At 41.2% G+C, this 24,861-nt stretch overlaps 1 protein-coding gene across 9 annotated transcripts in view; it reads left to right on the top strand.

Moving 5' to 3' along the window:
• Positions 1-3,875: 3,875 nt before the first annotated feature.
• LOC118387661 (lysine-specific demethylase 2B-like) overlaps positions 3,876-24,861 on the top strand; it is a 53,379-nt gene continuing 32,393 nt past the window's right edge. For 6 of the 9 annotated variants that reach the window (XM_035776254.2, XM_052525769.1, XM_052525768.1 and 3 more), the window contains exons 1-9: positions 4,692-5,016; positions 5,659-5,803; positions 6,057-6,135; positions 6,552-6,598; positions 7,509-7,687; positions 7,782-7,888; positions 14,499-14,592; positions 15,009-15,162; positions 15,347-15,462. In XM_035776254.2, the coding sequence (XP_035632147.1) occupies positions 4,984-5,016; positions 5,659-5,803; positions 6,057-6,135; positions 6,552-6,598; positions 7,509-7,687; positions 7,782-7,888; positions 14,499-14,592; positions 15,009-15,162; positions 15,347-15,462 (954 nt within the window). In that variant the 5' untranslated portion in view covers positions 4,692-4,983. Of the gene's footprint in view, positions 4,362-4,691; positions 5,017-5,658; positions 5,804-6,056; positions 6,136-6,551; positions 6,599-7,508; positions 7,688-7,781; positions 7,889-14,498; positions 14,593-15,008; positions 15,163-15,346; positions 15,463-24,861 lie in introns of those variants that run through there. The other 3 variants (XM_052525766.1, XM_052525770.1, XM_052525771.1) reach the window with 3 other exon arrangements.

Here is a 24,861-nt window from a genome sequence, read left to right as displayed (position 1 = left end):
TTATTAAAGTGACTAGTGTTCCATTATTTAAGTAACCAGTGATTCCATGTCTATGTATATAGGGCAGCAGCCTCTAAGGTGCAGGGTTGAGTAACCGGGTGGTAGCCGGCTAGTGATGACTATTTAACAGTCTGATGGCCTTGAGATTGCTGTTTCAGTCTCTCTGTCTCAGCTTTGATACACCTGTACTGACCTCGCCTTCACAGCAAATTTGAAAGTGTTTATTTAACACCATGCGTGTTCATTTTAACATTCGTTCAGTGTTTATATAGGTCCACTCAGTGTTAGTATTGAAACACCCTCGAGTGTTAAGATACAACACTTCAGGTGTTGTTCAAATGACCCATCGGTGTGACCCACCCTCAGTATTAAGCAGCACCACCTTTCAGTGTTGAGGATCAACTGGAGAGAATGCATCCGGTAGCTGAATTATCACCAGGAAGTGCTAAATATTAACACTAGGAAATAACAATTTTTTTGTCTGGTTCTCACCCACTCATAACTCAAGCCTGCAAGTTGTAGGTGAGTTAAACAGGAGCAATAAAGGATTTGTTACAAGAGTAGTGACTCTGCTTTGTATCATTTATTTAGGCCACAAAGAGAGGGTGGATCAGAATATAATCAGTGCATCACAGGCACATAAAAAAGAAATCGGTGCATCACAGGCGCATCACAGTGAAGACAATGCAACACAGTGAAAACAGTGCATCACAGGCGCATCACAGTGAAAACAATGCAACACAGTGAAAACAGTGCATCACATGCGCATCACAGTGAAAACAATGCAACACAGTGAAAACAGTACATCACAGGCGCATCACAGTGAAAACAATGCATCACAGTGAAAACAATGCAACACAGTGAAAACAGTGCATCACAGGCGCATCACAGTGAAATCAGTGCATCACAGGCACATCAGAATGAAATCAGTGCATCACAAGCGCATCAGTACATGTACTATATGAGAGTAAGAGTATTTGCAGAGTTGCTATTTAACACAAGGAAGTTCTCCTAAGACTAGGTATGCAATTTTCTTGACAAATTTGCCAATAATCTGACTATTACTCAATCATGTCAAACAAAGGAACATAAATATGCTCATCAGCACTTTGAAGACGAAAGGCTTATACATCAACTTTGACCATTTTGTCATCAACACCATCAAACACAGTGAATGTATGGTAATGTTCACTGAAATTATCAGAATGGAACTTGTCCAGCAATAAGTATACAATATTGTCAACAACAATGATCTTAGTTATTTTTACACAAGACTGGCATTTCATGCTCCATCTTAATGCAAACTAACAGTTCCTCTCTGTACTCCATGCCATCCATCTTAACCCAGCTGGTAAAGTAAATGGCTTTCTGCATAGTGACCTGAACTGACGCTGCAAACTCCTCACCAGCAGTAAAATCACTCAGGGAAAATGCTTTCATCGGTCCATACTCCGTATGTCGCAATGGTGATGTCTCCCAGTGATGACCTATAGGAAATTGGTGTTTTTTGGTAAGGGACTTAGTAATGTTCTTGAAGTTTTTGAGGGTGTTCTAAAGAGTTTGTGCTTTGCCGCAAACCTCATATGTAATAAAGGACTGATTTGTCTTATGCATGCTGGGTGTTTTCATAAAGTGATGTGTGGGTATTAAGTTATGTAGGAACAACTGTTTGAAAAGTGTGTGATGTTCAGTTATCAAATGCTTCAGATACAGTCATGCCCTGGCTATGAAAAAAAATTGATTATTGCAGTAAGATGAGCAGCAAATTCCAGTTCTCATTTTCTGGTGGAAAAACATCCCCCAAAATCAAGGGAACGTTTCTCACAAGACAGTTTGAAAATAATTAAGTGCTATGACTGTTCTCTAGGTTGACTTTAGTTGGATGGTTTTTGCGTTCCAAGTACCCATAGTCAAATGAGTACATTCTAGAGAGAAGTGCACGTTTCTAAAGAAAATTTTCAGAGACGTATTCAAACAACAATTGTAACTCAAACTGAGCCACCCTTACAAGAATGTCATGCATTATGTCCACAGAACAATGACTACAAACATGTAAGTGCTGCAAACGGTTCAGTTTAGAATTTCTTTACACCATTCACAGACGGGAGCTGTGGGTCTGATTGCAACGGATTCAAATGCATTTCAAATTGATATTTACCACACAAAGGTCATCCTCACTGTAAACCGTCTGAGCATTCGACTTTTCTATCAAACAGAACCGGCAAAAGTAATGACCACTGAAGGACTCTGAAACCAAGGACTGCATGCACCCCCAAATTGTCTCCAGTTATTTGGCAGATAGTGCCACAAACTCTATCAGTTGAAAGTAATTTACTTAATTCTCAAATGAGATATCAATGACTGGCTGTTTCTGTGCAACACTTGACAGCAAAGGCACCGTAACCTACATTTATCTAGTTAAGAAGTTTTTTTCCTCAACTCTATCATGCTAGGGGCCTCTCTTGTTTTGTCTATATCAATGTTGTCGATGGTTGTCTGCACAAATGTGTAGAAGTTGACAAGAGCATCGTCATACGTCAGGTTAAAGACAAAGTGGTCTTTCATCAAACGCACACAGACCATTAGTTGCCTGGCAGGGAACAAGCCTCTTGTCCACCATGATGTAGTAGTTGTCAATCTTGCTCTGTCTTCTTCCGACGGCAAGGAGGTATGTCTGTCGACCATGGCTCCCATCAAGATGGTCTACAATGCTGCAACACACAAAGGGTCTTTCTAAGTCACTCTCCACATGTTAAGACAATGAAGAGACAACCCCCAAAAAGAAGCCTACCTGGTTAAATAAAGGTGAAATATATATATATATATATATATATAACCCAGTCTTCCTCCTATGGGTTGTGCCTCCCGACTGGGGTGAAATACTCTTCTTGATGGGTCGAAGTGAGGTCTTCCTTGACACCGTCTTCAATAATATAAATAATATATGCCATTTAGCTGACGCTTTTATCCAAAGCGACTTACAGTCCATGTGTGCATACATTCTACGTATGGGTGGTCCCGGGAATCGAACCCACTACCCCTGGCGTTACAAGCGCCATGCTCTACCAACTGAGCCACAGAAGGACCACCGTCTTCAGCTGATAGGCAAAGGATATCTGAATTGTGTCAGGAACATAGAAGTGTTCCTTAGATGTGGGAAAAGGTGACCAACATGGTCGTCAAATTGTTATTTTTAGACTTGATTCTATGACTGTTTGATGCCCCTTTCATCAGTCCACAGAACATGTGTCAACATATTAAAGCATACACATGCCAAATATGTTTTGTTGATGAAGGTACTGTATCTTTCTAGTTTCATAATGAGGCCAAAAAGCATCAATGTATAGTTTGATTGTTTTGATCCAGTGTTTGTGTCCAGATTGGCTAATGAGAAGCTTACCAACGCATCTCTTTCATTAAATGTTTTAGATTTTTTATTGGACCTTTATTTAACTCGGCAAGTCAGTTAAGAACAAATTCTTATTTACAATGATGGCCTACTCCGGTCAAACCCGGACACTGGGCCAATTGTGCGCCACCCTATGGGACTCCCAATAACGGCCGGATGTGATAAAGCCTGGATGTGGCTGACTAAGATGGCAATCATCTCTCCTGGTTCTGTGGTTTAATGTTTTGGTTGTCTGGTACTCTTCTAATACGTCTTGCCCACCAGGTCTACTAGTCAGGGCATCTCGGACCATCTATTAAGACGAGATAAAAGTGAAACAATTTAGGGTTGTAGGCAGCTGCAGCGGCTGCTGGGGGGTACTTTTGAATATAAGAAATATTGTTTCACCCTTCCCTTCTCCCTACTACTTTGCGTTAAAGTGATACATTTTCACCCCATCCAGTAGGTGGCGGCACACACCACAAACGTCGTTTACGGACCGCCATAATACCATAGAAGATGATTTCTTGTGAAATTTAGCCCCGACTACATCGATTCGTCCAAGGTCAATACTTCTAAACATGTAAATTGTTGAAATCTTACCCTGTACCAATGTTTAACCTCTGTAGTTATGTCCCTTTATTTGTTTGCTCAAATCCATACTTTTTAACAGAATGTTCGTCAAATACAACCTCGGTTTCCTCGTTTCTGTCTCCAAAATGGCATATCAGGAAGAATACGCTAATTCAATCGCAGATTACGTTAAGTAATGTGCATTAAGTCATTTTAGAGCAACAGAAAATTAGTCAACGGTGGGTGGTTATATTTGAATGTTTTGTTAAAAAGTTTGGATTTCAGTAAACAAATAAAGGCAATACAGAGGTCAAACAGGTACAACGATTTTTGAACGAAAATCGTTTACCACTTTAAGAAGAAAATGGAAGAAAAATGAGTTTATATTAGACAAATTAAGGTAGGTTCCTCCCGGTTTCGTTCTGTTTAATTAAGAAACGTTTTGTAGCCGGATCGTTCTAGTGAATATGTCCCTGCTCAGCTCTGTTGCAGTTCATCAGAAACTTCCTTCACCATGTGGGGTTGAGTTTAGTTTGCTAATCTGAAACATATACTGGAGAATGCGCACCAAGCCAATTGCAAATGATTTGAATGGTAGCGGGTGATTATAACGAAGCCATACGTGTCACACGTTGTAGTTACACACTAACAAATTGTTATAATAGATTGTCTAAATAATTCAATGTCTCCGCTGCGGATATCGCGCATGAATGCCATGCCGTTCATGAAATTGCAGATCTGTGACGGACAGTGTGGAATGGTCGCAGAAAGAAATTGTAGTGTTTTTTATAAACGTTCACAACTATTTGGGTTGACATGAATAAGTAGTGTTGGAAATCAGCCACTACGGATGACGTTATCCAACAATGTTTTGATTCAATCGGTGACGTAATCCAGAACACAACAAATATGGTTCCCACTTAGTTTTGTGTCGAAACGTAAAGTGATAATTACTTTCAATGTGATTATTTGTTTTTTTTAAATTAAGGTTTAAACGGATATACTAGGCAAGGGCTCAGATCATGGAAGCGAGTGCAGAATCTGGACGCAAACTGGTGTGTAGCATTACCCTATTATAGCTAGCCATGTTTGACTACTGTGTACGCGTTAGCTGAGCTATCATCAATAGCTAGCTAGCGTTACAGTGATCCTCATTAGTCAGAAGAAGTGCCAAGTTAAAATGTTGACAAAGTTCAACTTTATGTAGTTGCTTACATTTGACTTGTTTGGTAAATTATATAGCTAGGTAGTTGGCTACATTACATTATTCACAAGCCCACTCAGCGCAACGTTGTGGCAAGTGCAGCAGTTCCAACGTTGTTATTGTTTTGCATCTATCTTAGCACGTTATGTCAATGTTGATCCGGGACATGATATCAGCGATTGCTGTTATTAACGAACATTGTCTAATCATCTGTAAAGGTGTTTGCAGCAGAAGGCCCATCTACAACCACACATTCAGAGGTTTAGCCTAGCCATGTGCACGTGCACCACTGTTTTATTGTGAATTATTTCGAGCCTACACAACAATGCACTGACTGGCCTACTCTTTTCTAATTTGAAACGACAGCTCTTATTCCAAGTCATGCATACATGTTCATTATATGCAATTTTTAAAAACACGTTTAGTGAGATGTGATAAATTAATATATTGATATTGATATATACTTTTATAACAGTTATTTTCATTCCTCTAGCGCTCCATCTGCCGGACAATGTATGACGAAAACGAGGACTTCTCTGACGTTGAAGAAATTGCAAATGTCAGGGGTTTCAATTTGGAGGAGAAACTTGTTAGTGACTCATACAACACACATTTCGTTCAGTTGATGGATGGCAAAGGTACACATCTGTTTCATTCATAAAATATTACCACACATTCACAGTCCCCCAAGCAGACTCATAACTGACTGGACATGCACAATTTCTACCCTTTTATGGATTCACACATGATAAGGGAAAAGTTCCTGTCGGTTAATTCATTTTTGTGCAGGATGTCCTCACAAATCCATGACATACACATCACACATTGCTCTACCTGAATATATATGCACAAGTTATGGCCCACTGACTACTTACACTTTCTTCTTCTCAGATTTCACTTATGAGTATGTTCAGAGAGAGGCACTTCAGACCCCTCTTATTTTCAAAGCCAAAGATGGACTGGGAATCAGGTGAGACATGAGTCAAATATGATGACCTGTGACCAATACAATCAATTTGTTTTTACACTACTGCTACTCACTGTTTATTATCTATGCATAGTCACTTTACCCCTATCTACATGTACAAAATAACTTGACTAACCTGGACCTCCGCACATTGACTCTTGCAGTTACTTTTTACTTTAGTTTATTTAGTAAATATTTTCTTAACTCTTTCTTGAACTGCGTTGTTGGTTAAGGGCTTGTCAGTAAGCATTTCACAGTAAGGTCTACACCCGTTGTATTGGTGACAAATACAATTTGATTTGATCATGTTTATCCTATTACATGCTCTTTTTTCTGCCTTGGTTAAATATTGGGCTTTATGGAATGGTTTGACGTTAATATGCTTATCTTGACTATATTCTTTAAAAAAACAAAAACAGAATGCCAGACCCGGAGTTCACCGTCAGTCAGATTAAAGGTTTGGTTGGTAAGTCTATCTGTTTTTTAAATAGCAGGCAAAAAAAGTTGCTAAATGCTTCCTTTCCCTCCATCAATTCTTATCTTAGTCAGCAGTGCTGATGTACTCCACAATACCCTGCATTTCTTGATGAATGAAAAGCATGCTACTGGAAAAGGTGTTATGTCAAAAAAGTATGTGGGTGTTGATATAAACTTCTATAAGCCTGTAATGCAAAAATGAGATGACTCACTGTACCAAGACAATTTCTATACATTTGCATTACAGACAAAATAGATATAGGCCTAGTCATATAGATTCTATATTTTAATCAGACTGACATCAGTTAAATGGCACTTTTTACTTAGGCTAAATTACCACTTATTAGATCTCGGCAGGGTTCTTCAGTGCGACGATTTTACTCGCATAAGTGCTTAAATATTTTTCTGTGCGACCGAGAATTTTAATTAAGGACCACCAGTGCCCAGACAACTGTAGCATTCTAGCTTTACTACCTCAAAGATTTTTAATTGTGCCCCTACATTTCTTTGTAAGCGCCTACATTTTCAACTTAGTGCACACATATTTGGTATTTTATTAGGATCCCCATTAGCTGTTGCAAAAGCAGGAGCTATTCCTCCTGGGGTTCACACAAAACATGAAACATAAATACAGAATGACATAATACAGAACATCATTAGACAAGAACAGCTCAAGGACAGCTACATACATTTGTTTATTTGCCCGGCGTAGGCTAGCCCTGCTCATGTCAGATGATGAAAGTGTTCAGGACAGGGTGTACTTTTTTTATTATGGTACAAAATGTATGTGTGCTGTGGTTCAGCAACTCCACCTGTTGGTAAAGGTTATGAACAAAGCGCATACAAATTGTACAGTTGTACCGAGGTTTACCGTAAGACTGCTGTGTTGGTGTTTGCAGGTAGCCGTCGTGCTGTTGATGTGATGGATGTGAGCACTCAGAAAGGCTCTGAGATGAGCATGGCCCAGTTTGTCCGCTACTATGAGACGCCTGAGGAAGAGAGGGACAAACTCTTCAATGTTATCAGCCTAGAGTTCAGCCACACCAAACTGGAGAACCTCATCAAGAGGCCCACTGTGGTGAGATGACGCTGGCAGTTTTTATTTCATCTGTTCATTATGAACGAGAGCAAATTTGATAGTGAATGCCAGTCAACTGTCAACTCTCTTATAGGTGGATTTAGTGGACTGGGTGGACAACATGTGGCCCCTAAAACTGAAACGAAGACAAACCGAAGCCACTAATGTCATCTCAGAGATGAAGTACCCCAAAGTACAGAAGTAAGTATTTTAGAAATGTCCTTAGTTATTGCATAGTATTTGCCATGCAATGTCAGAAAGTTTCTTTGGATGTTTTAACCTGTTTGCAAAATGTAGTGGATTGTACCTAACAGGAAAATGCTCAAGCACAGGGCAAATTTTATTTTTAAAAGCTGCTTTGCTCGGAGGAAATATTAGCCTACTCCTCCTCCCTTTTCCAAAGTCCCTCTGCCCGCTGCGCACTGCTGTTGTTCACTTCCTCTTATGGCTCTAGATGGTTGCTAGGCAGCGGGGCTCTTTCATGGTGGAGGGCGGTTCTTCACAGGGTGCAGAAGTGACTGGATCCTCCTCAGCCAATCAGTTGCCAGCATTAGGGCATGACCCGCACTCCAGAGCCAATTGTGCCCTCCCTTTCATCCTCATTCTTCCCCTCTCTCACACACTCTATCTTGCTCTCTCTCTTTCACTATAATATTCTCTCTCCTCCCAGTTTCTCACTCTCTCTCTTTACTAAATGGAGCCCTCCGCAGATGGAGAGGCAGGGAAATAAAAGCCAGAAATAAAAGCTATAGCAGTTCTTTCCTGTCCGGTCGGTGAAAAGCGCGCAGGGGGGGGGGGCTGGTCCTGAGCGAACCGGCTCAGAGAGAGAGGAATAGCTATCGGGTACGTCTCTGTCTTTCATTGGGAAAAGCTGCTGGGGTTTAGAGATGTCGGGAGTACTCTACCATGTCATTTGACTTCGATTTATTTACCCCCCTCTTTAATGGAGACGCTTATGGGGTGCTGAGATTGATTGTGAGTGGTGTTTGTAGTGGGATGTTGGGCTCTTAGCCCAGGGTCTGGTCACTCTCTGTCCATAGGGGAAACTGCTGTGCAGCCAATAGGATGGGGATCAATGTGTGTGATTATGTTGTGTCTCACAGGTTCAGCAGATGGGCCCTCAGTTTATGATAATTGCAACAGTCGTGGGTGAAGATAGTTCTATTATAAACATCTGTGAATGTGTAGGAGGTCTATATGTGCTTCTTTGAAAATGATTTGTCTTTGTTTGCAAGTAAGGTATTCATAATATAAAGAGAGTGAATGTGAAGTATGTAAGCCATTCAGTATTATGCGTCTCTACATGTTCTGTTGAGTGTAGGTGATATTTGTGTCTAGTTATACAAAAGGTGGTCTAATCCTGGACACTGATTGTTTAAAACCGCATTCCAACTGGTGTCTATTCAACAAGTTACCACCGGCTAAAGCTATGACGTTGAAATGCATATTTACTCTGATCCATCTCACTGCGCAATTCACTGTCATCAACCCAGCCAGGCAATTTATAAACTTGATCTCCACTATAAAAAGCATCTAGACATTATATCCCATTTTTTTTAGACAAGCAGTTGGTTTTCCACAGCTGAGATTTGTATAAACCTCTGACATTTGCAACATTATTTCAATATTGAAATTCTTTCTCCACCTGTCCCATAGTAATGAATGTGTCGGGACGAGACAGACCACTTTTCTCAGCCAGTTAAATTCATGAATCAGCTGGCATAATTTTTATGGATATATACAAAGAAATGTCAAGAAAACAGGTAATGTCAGAACAGGTAAAACAAAACGAAATGCAGCTTGTTTGAAGTCTTTCCAGCTTCAGTTTGTTGTGATTGTGTTAGCTGTGTTGTTGACTAGCTCCGCTGAACAACAGTGTCCTGACGAGAGAACACATTCTCTATGGCAGGCGAAATCGCGCCCCATTAGCTCATTGTTATGGATGATTCCAAATAAATGTCACTAGAAAACAGCTTAAACAAACGCAAATGCAGCCACTTTGCTGTTATTCTGGCTGCACTGTTTGACGTGACTATAATTTAGCCATAACTGGCTAGCAAGCAAGCAAGGAATAAGAACGTTGCCAGCCAGTATGGTATTGGAACATTTAGAATGAGTGACTGGGTCGCGTCCATAGATAGAGAACAGAAATGACGGATGGGTGACATCTCTTGCAACCGAACCGATAGAATGAATGACCAGTCGGCTTGGCTGGCAACCATAGATTTGTGTCGGGACTATATCTTGTGGAAGGATGAAATAGTATGAATAAATTCATAAAAAATGTTTTTTTTTTATGAAAATATGTCAATCATTATTTGAATATGTTGGTAACCCGTTGTATAAAAATGATAATGCCCACGATGCCAGTGTTTGGAGGATATATTGGCACGGTTTGCCGGCCCTCTACGACACTCGTGGCAATATCTCCTCCAAACACCGGCTTCTTGGGCATTATCACTTAAATGGATGAGGTGTCCTTCTCCCTGAGTATTTATGTGCTTAAACTGGCAGTTTAACCCATCACCTCAGTCAAGGTCATACTCCTGTAAACCATTTCCTCAGGTCTCTCTGTGGGAGGGAGCAGATACACTGCTGTAGGGTGGATGACATGCCTGTATCTTTCTGACTAGCGTCATACAGTAGGAGCCAGCGGAGGCTGGAGAACTATATCTTAGCCCCCGACTTATGTAATAGACCAAATTAAATATGTATGGTTGAAATTAGCCGCGTTGACAGGATGGGAAGTGGTCTGTATTTTATGAGCTCTTGCAACTGACTGGATCAGAGGAGGCAAACAAGCTTGTATTGATCAACTGGTGTTATGGAGGCTCCCTGGTGGACTCGTGCTGCCAAGAGAGGTCATTTGTCCTACAACAGGAACAGGGGTTGTGTCGATCAGTGTTTGGTATAGATTTGGTGTATTGTTTGTTCATCATTCATGATGGATGTCCCATGGCTTGAATAGTGGAACCCTGTGAAAGGCTTTGAATTAGAAATGTCATAACCTTTTTATCAAACACTCAGTGTATGTATGGACCTGTAGCTAGAATTTTTGTTGTTGCCTGATTTACTGTAGGGTATAGATCTGAGAAGCCTGGCGAGTAGAATACCTATGCTGACTTTAAAATGATACCAGGAGAATGGATGCACCATTTTGCAGTAGCCTACATACAAATCAAACCATCTTACAACAATCATGACTGTGGCTTTAACCATAATTTGCATTGTTTTCCCTATATTAATTTAGCAGCTGCGGCCTGCTGCTAGAACGTTTGATTCACTCCGCTGCATAAGAACACTACATACGCCTCTGCAAAATGTGTAGAATTGCAGGAAATGAGCTTAAAACGTTAACATTTTCTCCCCTCCGAAGGCAAAATTTGCAGGAAGTCTCTGCGGCCAAGAGAACAGCATTTAAAAATGTTCCTTCAGAGACTGCGCCATTGGCCACGGCCACAGATTTATAAGTAGATTTCAGTCAAAACTGTAACTCGGCCACTAAGGAACATTGACTGTCTTGGTAAGCAATTCCAGTAGATTTGGCCTTGTGTTTTAGGTTATTGTCTTGCTGGAAGGTGAATTAATCTCCCAGTGTTTGGTGGAATGCAGACTGAACCAGGTCTTCCTTTTGCCTGCATTTAGCTCCATTTCTTTTTTTATCCTGAAAAACTCCCCAGTCCTTAATGATTACAAGCATTACCCATAACATGATGCAGCCACTACTGTGCTTGAAAATATGGAGAGTAGTACTCCATAATGTGTTGTATTGGATCTGTCCCAAACATAAGACTTCATATTCAGGACAAAGCTTTTGCAGTTGTACTTTAGTGCCTTCTTGCAAACAGGATGGATGCTTTGTAATATTTTCATTCTGTACAGGCTTCCTTTTCACTCTGTCAATTAGTTTAGTATTGTGGAGTAACTACAATGTTGATCCATCCTCAGTTTTCTCCTTTCACAGCCATTAAACTCTGTAACTGTTTTAAAGTCACCATTGTCGTCATGGTGAAACCCCTGAGCGGTTTCTTTCCTCTCCGGCAACTGAGTTAGGAAGGACGCTCGTATCTTTGTAGTGACTGGGTGTATTGAGTAGAGGTCGACCGATTATGATTTTTCAAAGCCGATACCGATTATTGGAGGACCCAAAAAAGCCGATACCGATTAATCGTCCGATCAAATTATTATTATTTTTAAACCGTTTTTTAAACATTTATTAATTTGTAATAATGACAATTACAACAATACTGAATGACCACTTTTATTTTAACTTAATATAATACATCAATAAAATGAATTTAGCCTCAAATAAATAATGAAACATGTTCAATTTGGTTTAAATAATGCAAAAACAAAGTGTTGGAGAAGAAAATAAAAGTGCAATATGTGCCATGTAAAAAAGCTAACGTTTAAGTTCCTTGCTCAGAACATGAGAACATATGAAAGCTGGTGGTTTCTTTTAAAATGAGTCTTCAATATTCCCAGGTAAGAGGTTTTATGTTGTAGTTATTATAGGACTATTTCTCTCTATACCATTTATATTTCATATACCTTTGACTATTGGATGTTCTTATAGGCAGTTTAGTATTGCCAGTGTAACAGTATAGCTTCTGTCCCTTTCCTCGCCCCTACCTGGGCTCGAACCAGGAACACATCGACAACAGCCTTGCAGAGCAAGGTGAACAACTACTTCAAGGTCTCAGAGCGAGTTACGTCACTGATTGAAACGCTATTAGCACGCACCCCGCTAACTAGCTAGCCATTTCACATCGGTTACACCAGCTTAATCTCGGGAGTTGATAGGCTTGAAGTCATAAACAGCTCAATGCTTGAAGCACAGGGAAGAGCTGCTGGCAAATGCACAAATGTGCTGTTTGAATGAATGCTTACGAGCCTGCTGCTGCCTACCACTGCTCAGTCAGACTGCTCTATCAAATATCAAATCATAGACTTAATTATAATATAATAACACACAGAAATACAAGCCGTATGTCATTAATATGGTAAAATCTGGAAACTATCATTTTGAAAACAAAACGTTTATTCTTTCAGTGAAATACGGAACCGTTCCGTATTTTATCTAACGGGTGGCATCCATAAGTCTAAATATTCCTGTTACATTGCACAACCTACAATGTTATGTCATAATTCCGTAAAATTCTGGCAAATTAGTTCTCAACGAGCCAGGCGGCCCAAACTGTTGCATATTCCCTGACTCTGCGTGCAATAAACGCAAGAGAAGTGATACAATTTCCCTCGTTTAATATTGGCTGCTAACCTGGATTTCTTTTAACTAAATATGCAGGTTTAAAAAAATATACGTCGTGTGTATTGATTTTAAGAAAGGCGTTGATGTATATGGTTAGGTACATTCGTGCAACGATTGTGCTTTTTTTGCAAATGCGCTGTTATTAAGTCATCCCCCGCTTGGCTAAGTTGATCTTCACACAGTTCGCAACGAGCCAGGCGGCCCAAACTGCTGCATATAGCTTGACTCTGTTGCACGGAACGCAAGAGAAGTGACACAATTTCCCTAGTTAAAATAAATGTATGTTAGCAGGTAATATTAACTAAATAGGCAGGTAAAGGCGTTGATGTTTATGGTAGGTACACATTGGTGCAACGACAGTGTTTCTTTTCACGAATGCACTTGTTAAATAACCATTTGGTGAAGTAGGCTATGATTCAATGATAAATTAACAGGCACCGCATCGATTATATGCAACCCACGACAAGCTAGATAAACTAGTAATATCATCAACCATGTGTAGTTAACTAGTAATTATGTGAAGATTGATTGTTTTTATAAGGTATGTTTAATGCTAGCTAGCACCTTACCTTGGCTCCTTGCGGCACTCGAATAACAGGTAGTCAGCCTGCCACGCAGTCTCCTCGTGGAGTGCAATGTAATCGGTCGTGATCGGTGTCCAAAAATGGCGATTACCGATTGTTATGAAAACTTGTAATCGGACCTAATTAATCGGTCGACCTCTAGTATTGATACACCATCCAAAGTATAATTAATAACTTCATCAGACTCAAAGGGATATTCAACATCTGCTTAAAAAAAAAAAAAAAAAAAAAAACATCTACCAATAGGTGCCCTTCTTTGCGAGGGCCCTTCTCTGGTCTTTGTGGTTGAATCTGTGTTAGAAATGTACTGCTCGACTGAGGGACCTTACAGATAATTGTCCATGCAATTACTTGCTTGCTAAGCAACATATTTACTCTTGAACTTTAGGCTTACCATAACAAAGGAGTTGAATACTTATGGACTCAAGACATTTCATCTTTCTTAATTAATTAGTAAAAACTGCAAATAATATTCCACTTTGACATTATGGGGTATTGTGTGTGTGTGTGTGTGTGTGTGTGTGTGTGTGTGTGTGTGTGTCCACACATTTGTGGTTATTGATTTTTTTGATGCTGGTCGGAATAGAGTATTGGTAGATGTAGAAGATTTCAACCAGGTATTGGGGCTGTTCCAAATTGGTTGAACTGCTTGTTTTGAAGGAATAAATATACATTTTCGGCCAAATAGCTTCCATACTCAAGCTCCATTCCATGTACTGGAATGTTGCAATGCTACACTTTCTGGATAGTTTCTGGGGTAAGAACAGTGAACAAAAGTTTGCTCACTGAGTGCTTCTTTGACAAAGTTGGTGACCATACTACACATGTTTTATTTACCCATTTCTGTTAATGATGTTCATTCAGCTCAGTATCTAACCCACGGTCTGATCCCTCAGGTTCATCATAACTATGCAGATGCAGGGTCTCATCATCCATCCCTTTCATCCCTCCTCTGTAGGTACTGTTTGATGAGCGTGAAGGGCTGCTATACTGACTTCCACATTGATTTCGGGGGCACGTCTGTGTGGTATCACGTTTTCAAGGGAGGGAAGGTAAGTTAATTTATTTGTATTATTATTTGTATTCATTTTTCTTTAACAGTATGTGGATAACAGCAGTGCATCCACCTGAGACTCTGATGTACCCTCCCCCAATGCCGGTACTGTAAATGTATCAGATTTCTGCAGAGGCGCTACAAACGAACCTGCCCCCTGTTTTTCTCAGCGACGGCTGCAGAAATCACAGGACTGTTGCTAGGTAGTCCGTTGAGGGATCTCATTATATAAACGTGCACATTTCAAGCTAGAGGAAGAGAAATGTTGCGGTAGGATAGTCAAATCTAAGAAATGTCCTGGCTTCTCTAGTATAAGATGTAACATTGAGTGCTGTTAACATAGAAATATCACCCTTGTTTTAGATGACTACCAAAGCTACATTCACAACTTTTCATACCCTGTCCTGTCCCCAGGTGTTCTGGCTGGTGCCTCCGACGCCTCATAACCTTGCCCTGTATGAGGACTGGGTTCTGTCAGGCAAGCAGAGTGACATCTTCCTGGGAGACCGTGCAGATGGCTGCCAGAGGGTGGAGCTGAAACAGGGCTACACCTTCTTCATCCCCTCTGGTGAACTGCCTAGCATTTAATTTTGATGTATTCCTATCATATTGACATTAATATTATTGTAGCAAACCATACATTACATGCTCTGCTTTATTCAAGCATGTGTTTGAGGACATGTTTGGGCATGCTATCTGTTTTGAGTGGGTCAGCCGGTTCTCATGATGTTTGGCTGGCTGTCCTGTTTCAGGCTGGATTCATGCAGTCTACACCCCTGAGGACACGCTGGTGTTTGGAGGCAACATTCTGCACAGCTTTAACATTCCCATGCAACTCTCCATCTATGAGATAGAGAATAGGACTAAGGTAGGCTGTCATACAGGTGCCCCACTACTGACGCTTTACTCCACCTATGACCATTAGTTAAACTAAACTGTGTCTCTACAATGAAGATGGATGAGGAAACAGCCTAACCTCATACAAACAAGTCAAGGTCACTTAGTTTGCTGCGTCAATGAGTGTGAGAATGTCAAACCAACCTTGTGATGTCATCAGAGTGCGCAGGTGAACACTGTATGCTGGAAACACTCGGTTTGTTATTTTTGATTCAAACATAACTAATATTCGTTAAATATAAATACCAAACTTGTTTTTGCGTGGATTCCGTGACGTGATTAGCTTTTAACAGCTAGGACCGCTATTTCTTGTCCCAGAATTCTGCTTAGCAGACAGGTTGAAGCCTGCTTGACAGAGCCACTAAGCTGCTTGCCACCAAGCTAACGGATTTAGTCCCAGATGAGTTTTGCAATGGAGCCCTCTTTGTCTGGAGAAATAATTGTAGTGTTCCGGGGCTGTAGGAGCTGTGTCTACTACGCTTTGCTTCAGGACAAACCGGATCACTCAGAGTTCCAATGCGGCGATTGTTTGCTTGCCGGGGATTATAGGCTTGAGGTGGCTTCCTTGATCACGCAGGTTGCCAGCCTACCTAAGAAACTGGTTAAAACACAGAGTGGAATGTTTACCTTTTCTACGCCAGTGGCTGGACGGTGTACGCGCTTGTTGGCTGCATCTCCGCCTTGTCTTTTGTCATTATCCGACTGGCCTGTGTTGCCTGGAGCTCCCCCATCTAATAGCAGAGTCGAAGGGGCACAGCAAGAGGAGCAAGGGAATCATAGATGGTCGCATGTCATGAGCCGTGGAAGGCAAAGACAGCGGCCTCCCGCAAAGCAGTCTACACTCCCAACGATAGGCCCGGAGCAGATACAAACAACGAATAGTTTTGGCGTCCTGGAGCCTGATTTTCCTGCACCTTCGTCACAGGGGGTACCTATGTCTGCGGCCGCAGTGCCTACTCCTACGATTTCGATGTTGACATCGGCAACCTTCCGTCCCTGCTCTGGATCGAACGGGAATTCTCCATATGTCGGAGGCCTGTGCCGGGAGCTTGAGTAAATGACAATACTTAACTGCTACCGAATGTACTACTTCAGGACATGGAAATCGATTCTATCGTAGTTCATGTGGGTTTTAATAACATTATGAAGGGAAACTCTGAACTGTTGAAACTGTATTTTAAAGAGGTCATTGACTCTCTGCTAGACGCTAATTAAATACCCATCATATTTGGCTCTGTGCCCTCTGAATAGTGGCATTGAATGCTTTTGCAGGATTCTTTCTCTTCACAACTGGCTATGTGATTATTGCAGCTCAATTGGTGTAACTTTTTGTTGACAATTTCATAACTTTTTGGAAACAAAACACATTTTATAAGGAGGATGTGATCCACCCAAATAATTTGGGTTCCTGGATCCTTTTACAACATTAAGGCTGCATTGAGACAATGACTTATCAATGACTCAAGCACCACTCAGCTAATCCCTGCCATTGTGATGCTGAGTTGTCATAATTCTTCAGCAAATGTACATTATACCAGGGGAGTTGGTAGACACAATGTAAGTAACCTGATGTTCTGAAAGAACTGCAAAATCTGTATCCCTACAAATAAGCTGGGCTAGACAATCTGGACCATCTCTTTCTAAAATTATCCTCCAAAATTGTTGCAACCCCTACTACTAGCCTATTCAACCTCTCTTTCGTATTGTCTGAGATTCCCAAAGATTGAAAGCTGCCGTGGTCATCCCCCTCTTCAAAGGGGGAGACTCTAGACCCAAACCTATATCCATCCTGCCCTGCCTTTCTAAAATCTTCAAAAGCCAAGTTAATAAACAGATCACCAACCATTTTGAATCCCACCGTACTTTCTCCACTATGCAATCTGGTTTCCGAGCTGGTCATGGGTGCACCTCAGCCACGCTCAAGGTACTAAACGATATCATAACCGCCATCGATAAAAGACAGTACTGTGCAGCTGTCTTCATCGACCTGGCCGAGGCTTTAGACTCTGTCAATCACCGCATTCTTATCGGCAGACTCAACAGCATTGGCTTCTCAAATGACTGCCTCGCCTGGTTCACCAACTACTTCTCAGATAGAGTTCAGTGTGTCAAATCAGAGAGTCTGTTGTCCGAACCTCTGGCAGTCTCTCTATGGGGGTGCCACAGGGTTCAATTCTTGGGACGACTCTTTTCTCTTTATATATCAATGATGTCGCTCTTACTGCTGGTGATTCTCTGACCCACCTCTACGCAGACGACACCATTCTGTATACATCTGGCCCTTCTTTGAACACTGTGCTAACAAACCTCCAAACGAGCTTCAACGCCATACAACACTCCTTCCGTGGCCTCCAACTGCTTTTAAATGCGAGTAAAACTAAGTGCATGCTCTTCAACCGATTGCTGCCTCCGCCCGACTAGCATCACTACTCTGGACGGTTCTGACCCAGAATATGTGGACAACACCTAGGTGTCTGGTTAGACTGTAAACTCTCCTTCCAGACCCACATTAAGCATCTCCAATACAAAATTAAATCTAGTATCAGCATCCTATTTCGCAACAAAGCCTCTTTCACTCATGCTGCCAAACTTGCCCTCAAAAAACGGATCCTACCTTTCCTTGACTTTGGCGATGTCATTTACAAAATAGCCTCCAACACTTTACTAAGCAAACTGGAGCCCCATATACCACCCACCATTGTGACCTGTATGCTCTCGTTGGCTGGCCTTCGCTACATATCCGTCGGCAAACCCACTGGCTCCAGGTGATGTATAAGTCTTAGCTAGGTAAAGCCCCGCCTCAGCTCACTGGTCACCATAGCTACATCCACCCGTAGCACGCGCTCAAGCAAGTATATTTCACTGGTCATCCCCAAAGCCAACACTTACTTTGGCCGCCTTTCCTTCCAGTTTTCTGCTGCCAATGACATGAACAAATTGCAAAAATCTGCAAGAAGCTGGAGACTTCACTAACTTTAAGCGTCAGCTGTCTGAGCAGCTTACCCATCACTGTACCTGTACACAGCCAATCTGTAAATAGCACATTCGACTAACTCATCCCCATATTGTTAATTCCCCTCTTGTTCTTTTGCACCCCAGTATCTTTACTTGCACATCATCATCCGCACATCTATCATTCCCGTATTAATGCTAAATTGTATTTTTTTCCTTCTCGCTTCTAGGGCCTATTTATGGCCTACCTCCTTACTCTTCTACATTTGCACACACTGTACATAGATTTTACTATTTGTCTTTTCTTTTGTGTTATTGTTTATTGTTTGTGTTATTGTTATCCATTGTTTATGTGTAACTCTGTGTTGTTGATTTTGTCGCTTTGCTTTATCTTGGCCAGGTCGCAGTTGTAAATGAGAACTTGTTCTCAACTGGCCTACCTGGTTAAATAAAGGTGAAATAATTCATTCAAAAACAGCGTAATTTTGTCCCTCTAGCTGTCCTGAATGCCTCTGCTGATCCTTCAGCTATTATGTGCAGTAATCATGTGCAGATGTATACTGTTTGCACCGAGGCGGTGTTCCCTAGTAGGAAGTTCACTGTGTGCAGCTCACCCTGCACAAACATAAATAACATGAGCATATCTATTTCTGCTAAGCTTCACCGTAAAGCAATGAAAACAAGTAAGCATCCCAAAAGAAAAGTGCTCAAAATAGCCAACGTTAACATATTTTTCAACCTCTCCCTGTCCGAGTCTGTAATACCAACATGTTTTAAGCAGACCACCATAGTGCCTGTGCCCAAGAACACTAAGGTAACCTACCTAAATGACTACCTGTAGCACTCACGTCTGAAGCCATGAAGGGCTTTGAAAGGCTGGTTATGGCTCACATCAACACCATTATCCCAGAAACCCTAGACCCACTCCAATTTGCATACTGTCTCAACAGATCCACAAATGTTGCAATCTCTTTTGCACTCCACACTGCCCTTTCCCACCTGGACAAAAATAACACCTATGTGAGAATGTTATTCATTGACTACAGCTTAGTGCCCTCAAAGCTCATCAATAAGCTAAGGAACCTGGGAATAAACAGGTCACTCTGCAACTGAATTGTGGACTTCCTGATGGGCTGTTCCCAGGTGGTAAGGGTAGGTAACAACACATTCGCCATGCTGATCCTCAACACGGGCCTGTCGGGTGCGTGCTCAGTCCCCTTATGTACTCCCTGTTCACTCATGACTCCATGGCCAGGCACGACTCCAACACCATCATTAAGTTTGCCAATGACACAGTGGTATGATCAACAACGAGACAGCCTATAGGGAGGAGGTCAGAGACCTGGCCGTGTGGTGCCAGGACAACAACCTCTCCCTCAACGTGATCAAGACAAAGGAGATGATTGTGGACTACAGGAAAAAGAGGACCGAGCACACCCCCATTCTCATCGACAGGGCTGCAGTGAAACAGGTTGAGAGCTTCAAATTCCTTGGTGTCCACATCATTAACCTGTTGCGTGTAGGGGGCAGTATTTTGATGTTTGGATGAAAAACATACCCAAATGAAACTGCCTATTTCTCAGGCCCAGACTCTAGAATATAAATGTCAGATTAGAAAACACTCTAAATTTTCCAAAACTGTCAAAATATTTTCTGTGAGTATAACAGAACATATATTGCAGGCGAAAACCTGAGGAAAACCCAACCCGGAAGTGCTGTTTTTCCTGAAAGCTCTCTGTTCCATTGCCTGCCTTCAATCCATTTAAAGGGATATCAACCAGATTCCTTTTCCTATGGCTTCCACATGTTGCGAACAGTCTTTAGACGACATAGCTTCAGGCTTTTATTTTGAAAAATTAGCGAGAAAGATCACATTGCGTCATTGGATGGCTGGGTGCCAGCAGCGTTTTTTTATGTGCTGCTGGCACAGCTTGGAGCAGACATTTTCTCTCTCCTATTGAAGAAGCTATCGTCCGGTTTAAATATTATCGATTAGGATTGATTATAAAACAACGTTTGACATGTTTCTACAAACTTTACAGATACTATTTGGAATTTTCGTCTGCCCGATCGTGACTGCTCGAGCCTGTGTATTTCTGAACATAACGCGCCAACCAAATGGAGGTATTTTGGATATAAAAATAATCTTTATGGAACAAAAGGAACATTTATTGTTTAACTGGTAGTCTCGTGAGTGCAAACATCCGAAGATCATCAAAGGTAAGCGGTTCATTTTATTGCTTTTCTGACTTTCGTGACCAATCTACTTGGCTGCTAGCTGTTTGTAATGTTTTGTCTGCTGAGAGAGATGTCCTTACATAAACGCTTAGTATGCTTTCGCCAAAAAGCTTTTTTGAAATCTGACATGTATTAACAACAAGCTAAGCTGTGTTTTGCTATATTGCACTTGTGATTTCATGAAAATTAAATATTTTTTGTAATTTAAGTTGAATTTGGCGCTCTGCAATTCAGCGAATGTTGACTAAAATGATCCCGCCAACGGGATGGGTGCATCAAGAAGTTAACTAACTAACATGGTCCAAGCACACCAACACAGTCTTAAAGAGGGCACGACAAAACCTATTCTCCATCGGGAGACTGAAAAGATTTGGCAAAGGTCCTCAGATCCTCAAAAGGTTCTTCAGCTGCACCATCGAGAGCATCCTGGCTGGTTGCATCACTCCTTGGTACGGAGTGATGCAACTGCTCGGCCTCCGACCGCAAGGAACTACAAACGGCCCAGTACATCACTGGGGCTAAGCTTCCTGCAATCCAGGACCTCTATACCAGGTGGTGTCAGAGGAAGGCCCTAAAGATTGTCAGACTCCAGCCACCCAAGTCATAGACTGTTCTCTTTGGTACCGCACAACAAGCTGTACCGGAGCGCCAAGTCTAGGTCCAAAAGGCTTCTTAACAGAAATAATCAACATGTATTGATCACAGCTTAACTAACGCTGCAGAAATGAGCTTGAAAGCAGTATCCAGATCCATCGGATGTAGTGATCACAATATAGTAGCTATATCTAGGAAAATGAAAGTTTCAAAGGCTGGGCCTAATATAGTGTATAAGAGGTCATACAATAAGTTTTTTAGTGATTCATATGTTGTTGATGTGAAGAATATTTGTTGGTCCGTGGTGTTTAATGAGGAGCAAACAAATGCTGCACTTGACACATTTATGAAATGACCTTTTCCACTTACTAATAAGCCTGCACCCATTTAAGAAAATTACTGTTAAATCCCTGTGGAATGATGAGGAATTGAAAAAATGTATGGCTGAGGGATGAGGCAAAAGGAATGGCAAATAAGTCTGGCTGCACAACTGATTGGCAAACGTATTGAAAATTGAGGAATCATGTGACTAACTGAATAATAAAGAAGAAGAAACTACACTATGAAACAAAGATAAATGACAAAGAATGATAGTAAAAGGTCTTGGAGCACCTTAAATTACATTTTGGGAAAAAAGGCAAACTCGGCTCCATCTTTCATTGAATCTGATTGGTCATTAATCACAAAACCGACTGATATTGCCAACTACTTTTAATGATTTTTTTCATTGGCAAGATTAGCAAACATAGGCATGACATGCCAGCAACAAAAGCTGACACTACACATCCAAGTATATCTGACCAAATTATGAAAGGTGAGAATTGTAATTTTGAATTCTGTAAAGTATGTGTGTGGAAGAGGTTAAAAAATGATTGTTGTATATCAACAATGACAAGCCACTGGGTCTGACAATTGGATGGAATATTACTGAGGATAATAGCGGACAATATTGCCACTCCTATTTGCTATATCTTCAATTTAAGCCTACTAGAAAGTGTGTGCCCCCAGGCCTGGAGGTAAGTAAAAGTCATTCCTCTACCTAATAATAGTAAAGCACTCTTTACTGGCTCAAATAGCCAACCAATCAGCCTGTTGCCAACCCGTAGTAAACGTGTGGGAAAAAATTGTGTTCGACCAGATACAATGCTATTTTACAGTAAACAAATTGACAACAGACTTGAAGCACTCTTATAGGGAAGGACGTTCAACAAGCACAGCACTTACACAGCCAGAAGAGGACTGGCCACCCCTCGTAGCCTGGTTCCTTTCTACGTTTCTTTCTAGGTTCTGGCCTTTCTAGGTAGTTTTTCCTAGGGGTTTTAGGCTGGGTTTCTGTACAGCACTTTGTGACATCAGCTGATGTAAGACAGGGCTTTATAAATACATTTGATTGATTGATTACACAAATGACTTATGATTGGCTGACAGTCATTGAGGATAAAAAAGATTGGGGGGGCTGTTTTGTTGAGACTTCAGTGCGGCTTGACATTATCGATCATATTCTTCTGCTGTAAAAACTTATGTGTTATGGCTTGTGTTACACCCACTGCTATATTGTGGATAGAGTTACTTGTCTAACAGAACTCAGAGGGTGTCCTAAATATTTCTAAAACTGAAAGCATTGTATTTGGGACAAATCATTCACTAAACCATTAAATAATTTAGTAAATAATGTGGAAATTGAGCAAGTTGACTAAACTGCTTGGAGTAACTCTGGATGTTAATTGTCATGGTCCAAACATATTGATACGACAGTAGCTAAGATGGGGAGAAGTCTGTCCACAATTAAGCACTGCTCTACCTTCTTAACAGCACTATCAACAAGGCAGTTCCTACAGGCCCTAGTTGTTGCAACTGGGCTGCTGTTCAGTTGTGTGGTCAGGTGCCACAAAAATGAAAATTGCAATTGGTTCTGAATAGGGTAGCACAGTTGGCCCTTGGATGTACACAAGAGAGCTAACATTAATAATATGCAAGTCAATCTTTCCTGGCTCAAAGTGGAGGAGAGATTGACTTCATCACTACATGTATTTATGAGAGGTATTGACATGTTGAATGCACCGAGTTGTCTGTCTGAACTACTGGCACACAACTCGGACACCAATGCCTACCCCACAAGATATGCCACGAGGTCTCTTCACAGTCCCCAAGTCCAGAACAGACTATGGAAGACCCACAGTACTACATAGAGCCATGATGACATGGAACTCTATTCCACATCAAGTAACTCATGCAAGCAGTAAAATTAGATTTAAAAACATAACAATACACCTTATGGAACAGCGGGCACTGTGAAGAGACACAAACACATGCACACACACGATAACATACTCACTATACAAACGTACACATGGATTTTGTATTGTAGATATGTGGTAGCGATGGAGTAGGTGCCTGAGTGCACACAGTGTGTTTGTGAAATCTGTCAATGTATTGTAATGTTTTAAAAATTGTATAACTGCGTAGCTGCTGCCTTGTCAGCAGATAATGGGGATCCATAATTAATAGAAATACAATTAGGCCTTTCCTCAGCCAGACCTCCTTGGTTTTCACAGATCTGATCAGGATAGGTTTAAGTAATATGAAATAAACTGTTGGGAAGCTAGGGATTTGAATGGAACTGTGCAGGAATGTGACACCGTAAGGCACACAAGTGCTGAAAGTGCAGTAATTTCCATTACCGTCCAATTGAGAAGCAGACTGATGCTAATGGTGGTGCCGATGAGGATGAGGGCTTTGCCCCCCTGCTTTTATTTTAAAAAATGCCATCTATATTCATGTGGAAATGGAGTCAGTGACAGGAGTGCATGTTGAATCAGAATACAGCTTTACAAAGGCTGAAAATAATCATGGCGCTTCTTTCATATTATCAGCCAGAGACGGACTTCAAGGAAAGAGGGTCAAGCCTGTAGGCCTATTTGTTTATCTCTTCTTTTCACACAAACTCCCTAGGGCTTCTTATGGTGATCAGATATTGTGTAAGATTGGTTTTGTGTGTATGCGTTTATTTGTACTGTATGACCTACATAGAGGAATTCCTAGACAGATTTCACTCTTCTTTTTCGGATATTCTTTACAATAATATGATCAGAGTAGTTATTGTAATAATATGGATGCTAGTCCTGCAGGCTTTGCGATTTATGTGGATACTTGGCTAAATGTGGCTTTCTTGGAAATGATGGATAGATTGTAGGAAGAGTCAGCTTTGCAGGAAGTACCGTACTATTTTTGTTTCTGCTGGAAAAGAGGCATGAGAGTAACAACGGCGACAGTTTCATATGCTCCCCAGGGCTCGGCACGTTGTGCTCGCTCTATTTTTACACCTCGAGATAGAAATGTAGCTAAAGAAAGGAAAGGATCATCACTTTGACAAGTGTTGATCTGTGTGAAATTGTCTTTGGGAGATAAATATAGCTGTGTTTCTAAGAGGAGAGTGGGAATCAGATCATGCTGCTGTGTCTGAGAGGGCAAGCTCTGCCTGGAGAAGTGAATGAATGGAAGAGCTTGGCCTTCAGAAGAGCCTCTGGTTTGCCAGTGTGTCTTACATTTGTGTCACTTAACTTTAAGGTCCTGAACAGTCATTTTG

This window comes from Oncorhynchus keta, chromosome 9 (assembly GCF_023373465.1).
Source record: "Oncorhynchus keta strain PuntledgeMale-10-30-2019 chromosome 9, Oket_V2, whole genome shotgun sequence".
NCBI lineage: Eukaryota > Metazoa > Chordata > Actinopteri > Salmoniformes > Salmonidae > Oncorhynchus > Oncorhynchus keta.
The sequence above is the reverse complement of the archived record's forward strand: the minus strand, read 5'-3'. Positions and strand labels throughout refer to the sequence as shown.